The sequence below is a fragment of the Physeter macrocephalus genome, chromosome 14 (assembly GCF_002837175.3).
Source record: "Physeter macrocephalus isolate SW-GA chromosome 14, ASM283717v5, whole genome shotgun sequence".
Taxonomy (NCBI): Eukaryota; Metazoa; Chordata; class Mammalia; order Artiodactyla; family Physeteridae; genus Physeter; species Physeter macrocephalus.
In genome coordinates, this window is record NC_041227.1 from 48,696,561 (window position 1) to 48,705,849 (window position 9,289).

At 55.3% G+C, this 9,289-nt stretch overlaps 1 protein-coding gene across 1 annotated transcript in view; it reads right to left on the reverse strand.

The window, feature by feature from the left end:
- Positions 1–1,065: 1,065 nt before the first annotated feature.
- Positions 1,066–9,289, reverse strand: part of LOC102978711 (serine protease 21) — a 13,720-nt gene continuing 5,496 nt past the window's right edge. The window contains exons 6-8 of the mRNA XM_024123535.1: positions 4,296–4,579; positions 1,615–1,769; positions 1,066–1,305 (exon numbers count right to left, since the gene is read on the reverse strand). Of these exons, the coding sequence (XP_023979303.1) occupies positions 1,066–1,305; positions 1,615–1,769; positions 4,296–4,579 (679 nt within the window). The remainder of the gene's footprint in view (positions 1,306–1,614; positions 1,770–4,295; positions 4,580–9,289) is intronic.

A 9,289-nucleotide genomic window follows, 5' to 3' on the forward strand; every position in this document is an offset into this window, starting at 1 on the left:
GGTCGCGGGACACAACCACGGGGGGCACTTCCGTCTGGTTCGGGGCTGCCCACCAGCATTTGCCCACCCTCCCTGTTTGGGAAACCCCCAGGGCTCACACGTGAGCAGGGAGGATGGGGGTCTGTGAGTGGAGGGAGGGCAGGATGTGGACCCACCAGAGCTTCTCATACCTTCTGCTCTCACAGCACCTCTGGATCTCATGAAAACGCAGATCTGCCCGAGCAGTTCCAAGCAGCCCAAGTCGGCCCTGCTGGTCTGGTCCCTTGGCCATGCTGAGGCTGGGTTCTGGGACCCTAGCGTTGGGGGTGGGGGGCGACACGCTTGCTGCTGCCCCTCCACCCAGGCCACCTACGGAGCTTGGAGCCCCCACGCCCCCAGGACAAGCCTCAACCACGGGGAGTCAGGAGAGAAGGGGCCATGCCAGGTCCTCGTCCCCCACGGGTGATGCTGAGGTGTGTCCCCGTGATTTCTCAGGGCATCCCGGCCAGACAGCGCCTCAGCTGCCACAAGGGTAACCTCCTCATCTGGGCAAACGTCACTAGCTCTCACCCCTCCTGCCTCATTTCACCAATCTTCACTGGGGCTTCTTGGTATCACCTCTTAAATAAACTACCCGCACCTTCGTCCTGGTCCCGGGTCAGCCTTTGGGGGACCATGGTGAGCCCAGGAGCATCCGGCGTCTGTGTGGTGAGAAACATGGCATGAGCGCTGGGGGTGTTTGGGGGCGTTTCCTCCACTGCACCCCACTCCAGCCTTCCTAGCCCCCAGGGACCTTGGTGCTACTAATGTCCTCCCATAAATTATCTTTCTGATTGAACTAACCTGAGAGGGTTTTGTTGTTTGCAACCAAAAACAGTATAGCACAGATGGGTGACAATGATTTAGGACTTAAGGAGTGGTCTTGGCATGGATGGGACACAGGTGACCGTGAGGGTGTCCAGGAAGCCACCCGGGGCCACAGAACGTGGTGCAAGGCTTCAACTTGAACATGCACAGGTTTATTAGCAAAGGGGACTGGGCCTGACTCAGCAGATGGCCCTGACTCTCGGGGGCCATCTGCTGAGCTCAGGCCAACTGTAGGAATGGGGGAGCCCAGAGCAGAGGCAAGAGCAACAGCAATGGGCAGGGGTCTGGCCTGCAAATGGCGTTTTTGGCCAAAACCGTTCGGATCCACTTGTAGTGAGCACTGATGTTGGTGTAGACACTGGGCCGGTTGGGCCTTCCACAGCTCACTCCCCAGCTCACGATTCCAACCTGATACCACAGCCCTTTCTTTTCGCAGGTCAAGGGTCTGCCTGAGTCACCCTGGGGAGCAGCATGGGTGAGCCCAGCCTGGGGTGGGGCAGGAAGGGTGAGCAGAGAGGCCGGGAGAGCAGGAGGGGCTGTGGAGCTGGGCAGACTGGATGCAAATCCCACTCCTCCCCCTGGAAGTAACCAAGCCTCAGTTTCTGCATCTGCAAAGTGGGGCAATAGTCTCTACCCACCCCCCCACCCCCAGGGTCGAGGTGAGGACCAAATGAAGTGCAGGGATACAGGTTGTTCTCAGGCCTGGGGGCTGGGGTGATGTGATACTAAGGACCAGAAGCCCTGGTTGGGGATGGGAGGGACACTCACAAAGCAGGAATCCTTGACACCTTGAGGGTCGCCAGCACAAACCATGTCTCCCCAGATGTCACGGCGGAAGTCAGACAGTGAGAACAGGTGGTTACACATGGTGGTGTTTATGATGCCAACCTGCACTTCCTGGAGGGTGTAGGGAGATGGCAGTGCTGCTGAAGAGTTGAGGGGACAGAGAAAGATGGCATCCTGAGCCTCTCCCCTACCATCAGGTTGGGAGGAGTGGCATAGGCTATGAAGGCGGTGGGTGGGGGGAGGCAGTCCTTGGGGCACCCATGATGCCTGGGACATTGCCCTTGATTCCCCTGCTCTAGCCCAGCACCCAGCACCTGATGGGTGATGAACAACATCACATAAAGAATGGATGGATGGACAAGCTGTTACAGGTTTCCCTCTCTGTAGCCTGCAGATAACAGACCCTGGCTGAGGCCCCGGGGGGAGAGACAGGGGAGAGACCGTAGCACGCCTGAGGGCAGGGCTAGTGCAGCTGAGATGGTTTAGGATTAACACAGTCCGGCGCCCAGGTGCCTGAGGAGGTGGGGCAGCCCTGGTGCACTCTCTCCCCGTGCATTTGCGCATGCCCGGCCCCCCAGGATGCAGTGCGATCAAGCCCCATTCTCAGGTAAGGAAAGATTCAGGGGCAAGATTGCCCTCCCCCACCCCCAGCAAAGTATCAGGGAACTGCCAGAGCCTGATATGAACTCAGGTCTGTCCAATTCCTAAGTCTGGGTCCGAATCACCTCCTTATCCTGCAGAGGATGGTGACCACAATAACACTGAAAGCTGGTCTGTAAATAGAGCTTCCTGGCTGCCGGGCGCTCTGCTAAGCCCTCATGTATGAACGCTTTTAAGCCGCAGAACTACCCTCTCAGGTGGGAGCTATTATTATGCCATTTTACAGATGAAGAAGCTGAGACACAGTGAGATGAACTGCCTTGCCCAAGGTTTCCTAGCTAGTACAGAGTATATCAGGTCTGGGGGGTGGGGGACAAGAAGTCACCTTCTACCTGTGAGAGTGAGGGTTCAGCCTGGGGCTGGGTGTTACCACCTGTCAGCCGGTGGGGAGGGAGCAGAGTCTGCCTGGCTAGGCTCCTTGGCTCACACCCATTCAGCCCTTTGGGCCCAGGCAGTCTGCACAGGGGCACTTTCTCCAGCCCCTTCGGGTGAAGGGAAAGGATGGGGCAGGTCTCCTGTCAACTCCTCTATCTGGCCCCTGCCAATTCCAGGTGTGCTACCCTCTCCGGGCCAGTGAGCCCTGGCTTCTCCACTGAGCCCTGGGGCCTTGGGCAATTTCCATACCTCTCCAAACTTGCTCATCTGTAAAGAAGGTATAAAAATGTTCCCAGCCTCATTGGCAGGTAGGCTCCAGAAGGAAGAGAGTCCCTGGAACCCAGAACAGTGCCAGGGACACAGAGCGCATGAGAGGAGCTTTATCTGTATGGTTGCTGTGGTTAAGGGTGAGGCAGGGCCACGCTGGACCAGGGAGCAGTGTGAGGCACCGTCCAGTCCGTCAGGCTAGAGCCCCCGGAGCCCCTCTGGGGGGCCTGTGTCCAGCAGTTTCAGAGGATTCGTGGTGAGAGAGAAGCAGGTGGCAGCTCATGACAATGCAAGAAGCCCCACAGAGATCCAGTGGGGCGCCAAGGCTGGAGCATGTCTTGACATTTCAAGGAGAGAAAAGGAGCTGGCACTCCAGGACAGGAGGCCACTGCGGCAGGTGCAGAAGGGATGGAGGAGCCAGTGTGGGAGGCTGGCTGGCGGTGGGGGGCGGTGGTGAGCACCCTGCTGGGGTGGAAAGGAGGCCTTCCTGAAACAGCCCTCCCCAGCCCCACCCCTGCAGGCTGGGGCTTCGGGCCTGGGCCAGCGAGCCACCCTCTCTGGCTTCTGGCTCACAGTCTCCAGAAGAGAGGGGGAGCTGAGTGTGTGTACAGAAAGCACTGCTCTTTAAGGGGGAGCAAGAGTGGAGAGCCACAGACTTCCCTGGCGGTCCAGTGGTTAAGACTTCGCCTTCCAGTGCAGGGGGTGTGGGTTCCATCCCTGGTCGGGGAGCTAAGATCCCGCATGCCTCGTGGCCAAAAAAACCAAAACATAAAGAAACAGAAGCAATATTGTAACCAAATTCAATAAAGACTTTTAAAAAATGGTCCACATCAAAAAAAATATTAAAAAAAAAAAAAGAGGACTTCCGTGGTGGTGCAGTGGTTAAGAATCCACCTTCCAATGCAGAGGACACAGGTTCGAGCCCTAGTCCAGGAAGATCCCACATGCCACGGAACAACTAAGCCCGTGTGCCACAACTACTGAGCCTGCGCTCTGGAGCCCGTGAGCCACAACTACTGAGCCCGCCTGCTGCAACTACTGAAGCCTGTGTGCCTAGAGCCCATGCTCCGCAACAGGAGAAGCCACTGCAATGAGAAACCCGCACACTGCAACAAAGAGTAGCCCCCGCTGGACACAACCAAAGAAAACCTGTGCAAGACCCAACACAGCCAAAAATAAATAAATAAATTTATTAAAAAAAAAAAAAAAAAAAGAGTGGAGAGCCAGTGTGGAGAGGATGCTGAGCAGGCCAAAGAGGGGTTGCTGACAAGGTGGGGGCCACTGAGGCTGGTGCAGCTAGAATGAGTGGACATGACATTGACGCCCTCCCCCGCCCCAGACCCATCTGTCCCCAGCCTCACCCTGATCTTCTTCAATGTCCCCCCAGCCGGTCACCCAGCAGTCAGTCCGGTTCTCAAACTCAGAGGAGGAAGCCATGAGACAGATGGGCTGGATGTACTTGGTGTAGGTAATGGAGGAGGACAGCTTCAGCAGGGTGATGTCATACGATGCAGCCCCCAGATACCTGGGGCTCAAAAAGATCTGCTCCACGTTGTAACGGTTGTAGTAGGCTTGCAGGTTCCAAATGGATGGTGTGACAGACAGCTCGCCAAACTGGACCGACCATTCATAGGGATCTCTGTTGCTGGCAGGGGAGGAGAAAGCCGTCAGGGGTCCTCAGAGGGAGGGTGGGCCACCTGAGCACACCTGGGTCTGCTCCCTGAGCTGAGCCCCCGGGGCTGCTGCGGGGCTCACCCCAGACACCATTAGCAGGTCTTCCTTTGACCAAAGAGGCCAGGGTAGAAACGAGGAGAGCCCAGACAGCCCCAAACAAAGTCCCACACCTGGGAACTTGGGGGGCTTGGCAGGAGGGTGCCTCCCCTGCCAGCTCATCTGGCCAGTCACTCAACCACCTGTCACCTCCAAGAGTCCTTCTCAAAACGCAACGAGCAGGTGCACGGGCGCCACAGCAGGCTGGGCTCAAAACAGCTTCCGGGGCCACTGTCACCACAGGCCAGGCTCTGTGTCCAGCACTTACTTCAGCTCATTCCTCCCCCCGGGGCGGGGGGGTCACCTCCGCTGGGAGGTGGGGTAAGGAAGGTGGAGGTTGGTGGTGCCATTTGGGGACAAGTGAAGCGAGAAAGAAAAGAACAAGACAAACAAATGTGCGTCGGAATGTTCTGGGAGAACGTTCTGGTAGAAACTGCACAGTGTTTCCTCCCGGAGCGTCCTGGGGGACTCGCGTGGGTGTGTAACGGGCTGCAGCCGGGACTGGGACTCAGGAGCACGCGAGGGCCGTGTCCACGTGGGGCATGCGCGCAGGTCCTGGTGCAGACCCAGGGCCCGGGGTCAGCGGGCCGCCCGCCCCCAGACTCACTTTTGGAAGCAGTGCGCGGCCGAGAGCACCAGCGGCGGTTGAGCAGGCTTGCTCCGCAGTAGTGGGAGCCCCATAGGCGCAGGCTGCCCTGCCACGGCCAGCGCCCAAGCTCTGCGTCCTTTCCACCCACTATGCGTGTCGGGACAGTCCGTTGGCCACATGGCCCTGGGATGGACAGATGGACACCAGGCTGAGCTGCGGGAGGCAGGCCCACCCCGTCCACCCTCACCCACCGGGTGGGAGAAGGGAAGGGGCGCCCCGGGGAACCGCGCGTCCAGGGGTCTTGCCGCCCAGGAAGAAGGGGACGCTGGGGACCTGCCCCACGTGGTCCACAGGCGCCCGCCCCTCCCCCACACCCGGGGGGGGCCCCATCAGTTACATGCGAGCAGAGACGAGTTCTCGAAACCTGGGGCGGCGAGAGGAAAAGATGAGTCGCCCTTCGCGCTCCGGCTCAGGTGCCCTGCGCAGGGAAGCGCGCCCCCTGGACGCCTTACCTGGAAGCAACAGGTCCCTATCCCGCAACGCTGCGGGTAGGAGAGAAAGTGAGCTCCCCTTGGTCTCCACGCGCCCCACCCTTCCCCCATCACCCCTAGCTGCGCCGGCAGCCCCCGCCTCAGCTCACCTGCCTCGCGATTTCGACCCGCACCAACAGTTGCGCGAGCAGCAGCGCCCCGACCTGCGCGCCCATGGCCTCTTCTTCCCGCCGCCTGGCGCCCCCTCTGCTTCCGCCAGCTCCAAGGCCCGGCTGGGGCGCCCCCTCGGGGAGAGGGAGCCACGGGAACCCTGGTCGCCCCCTTCCCTCAGCTTGACCTCTCTGGTCCAAGGGCTGTTTGGGAACCTGGGACGTCACAGTGCCCCGGCTTTGAGCTTCTACTGGGGCTCGGTCCCCCAACTACGTACCTTGTTATGGCCCAGGAGCCAGTGTACCCAGACGATTCCTTTCTTGTCTGCGACCCTGGGGGCCTGGCTGCCCCCCATGCTGCCCTCTTTTCTACCCACTCCTTCCGCTAGGAAGGACCAAGGACCTGCCCCACAGCCAGGACTCCCGTGAAAGCACATTAGCAAGTCCTCACTGAGTGCCCATTGGGAGTCTCGCACTGTGTCATCTACTGTTAAACGTGATGATCCTTTACAGGACCCACAGAATAAACGCTGGCCTGATTTGACCATCTAGAGGGCTCTTAGCCTCCCTGTCTGCCTGCTGCCTGGCAACAAGCCTCACCTAACTCTACGGAGTCTACAGGTAGCTTCCCTTCCTTGCACACAATATTGCAGGGCACCAAAGTCACCAAACTGGCTCTCTCATAGATGTGAGCAGACCACTGAGTTGGAGTCCACAGGACTACCCTCTGAGTCAATGATTTTTTAGGAGGATTCACAGAACTCAGAAAAGCTGTTGTACTCCTGGTTATGGTTCCTTACAGTTAATGGATACAGATAACATCAGCAAATGCCTAAGGTGCAGAGGAGAGTCTGGAAGAGACCAGGTGCAGTCTTCCAGCTGTCCTCTTCCAGGGGTGTCAGGTGGGCAGTGCTTAATTTTCCCAGCAATGACGTGTGACAACATTCGTGAAGTTTTGCCAACCAGGGAAGCTCACTGATAGTTTGGTGTCTAGAGTTTTTACTGGGGTTTCATTACATAGGCATGGAGGGCCCATGTGGCCAACCTTATTTCTCAGACTGCAGCCCCTCCAGAGGTCCAGCTGATCCATTGTGACCCAAGGCCCCGCCATAAATCACATCGTTATCATCAACTATCCGGAGTGGCCCGAGGCCCCAGGTCTACAAAGACAGTCTTTTCAGGCAGGACATTCCAAGGGCTCAGAGGTTATTTCCTAGGAGGTGGGCAAGGGCCAGTCCTTTCTTTGGATTGTGCAGGGTTTGAACATCCTAGGCCTGTTCAGTTAACCTTTTACTGCACAGCAACCAAGGATGAAGAAATATTTGCAGAAAATCTGCGCATGCACCAGAAGGATTTATTTCAGTAAACTGAACTGACTCCAAGGAAAACTGGAATAATACAGTAAGTCCCCTACATACAAACAAGTTCCGTTCTGAGAGCACGTTCATAAGTCCAACAAAGTTAGCCCAGGTACCCACCTAACACAATCGGCTATATAGTACTGTACTGTAATAGCTTTATAATACTTTCACACAAATAATACATAAAAAACAAACAAAAAATAAAGAAAACTTAAAAAAATATTTATTTATTTGGCTGCGCTGGGTCTTAGTTGCAGCACACAAGATCTTCGTTGTGGCATGAGGGGTCTTTAGTTGTGGCACTCGGGAATCTTTTAGTTGCGGCATGCAAACTCTTAGTTGCGGCGTGTGGGATCTACTTCCCTGACCAGGGATCGAACCTGGGCCCCCTGCACTGGGAGCATGGAGTCTTAGCCATTGGACCACCAGGGAAGTCCATAAAAAAAACATTTTTAATTTTACAATACAATACCTTGAAAAGTACAGTAGTACTAGCTACATCACTGCTGCTTTTAGGCTTACTTCCGGACATCCTGGGCTTGAAATAAAGATACTGTACTCTATACAGTACTGTACACTAAAGTACACAAAAGCACAACTACTTGTATAGGATGCACGCATGTGACAAAGGACACCAGACACATGAACTAACTTACGTGATTGGACATTCAAATGCACATTAAAATCTTTGAAAGTTCACAACGTTCAGTTTCGTATGTAGGGGACTTACTGTACATGGAACAGCAGACAACTTGGAAAATTCTAACTGGTGTCCTCAGAAAGCTTGAAGAGGGGTTTATCAGCATTAAATAAGAATTATACTATAGAAGACCAATCAGAGAACAAGAAAGAGTGTTTGGAAATTTAAAATATTGCTGAATTGGACTTCCCTGGTGGCCCAGTGGTTAAGAATCTGTCTGGGGACACGGGTTCGAGCCCTGGTCTGGTAAGCTCTCACATGCCACGGAGCAACTAAGCCCTTGCGCCACAGCTACTGAGCCTGCGCTCTAGAGCTCGTGTGCCACAACTACTGAAGCCCATGCATCTAGAGCCTGTGTTCCACAACAAGAGAAGCCACTGCAATGAGAAGCCCACGCACTGCAACGAAGAGTACCCCCGCTCGCCGCAACTAGAGAAAGCCTGCGCGCAGCAACGAAGACCCGACGCAGCCAAAAATAAAATAAATAAATAAATAAAAATTACTTAAAAAAATATTGCCGAAGTTGGGACTTCCCTGGTGGTCCAATGGTAGAGTCCGCCTTGCAATGCAGGGGATGCTGGTTTGATCTCTTCTCAGGGAACTAAGATCCCACATGCCACGGGGCAACTAAGCCTGCATGCCACAACTACTGAGCTCACGCACCTCAACTTGAGAACCTGCATACCGCAAACTGCAGAGCCCATGCGCCCTGGAGCCTGCGCCCCACAACTACAGAAGAGAAAAACCACACACCACAACTAGACAGTAGCCTGTGCACTGCAACAAGGAGGCCGCATGCCTGAACAAATATCCCGAGTGCCGCAACTAAGAACACATGCGACCAAAAATAAATAAATAATAAATAAATCTTTAAAAAATAAATAAATGAATAAAAATAAAATATTGCTGAAGTAAAACATTTTAGCCAACAGGCTGAATAATAAAATGGACATAACTAAAAAATGAATCGGCAAACTTAAACTAGTGAAACATGGTCAGAACTTAGAGCAAACGTTTAAAAGGGGCAGATTACATGAGAGAAAAATGTAGAGATGTGGAAGAATATTCAAGATCAGTTCTTGGGCTTCCCTGGTGGCGCAGCGGTTGCGCGTCCGCCTGCCGATGCAGGGGAACCGGGTTCGCGCCCCGGTATGGGAGGATCCCACATGCCGCGGAGCGGCTGGGCCCGTGAGCCATGGCCGCTGAGCTTGCGTGTCCGGAGCCTGTCCTCCGCAACGGGAGAGGCCATAGCAGAGGGAGGCCCGCATACCACAAAAAAAAAAAAAAAAAAAAAA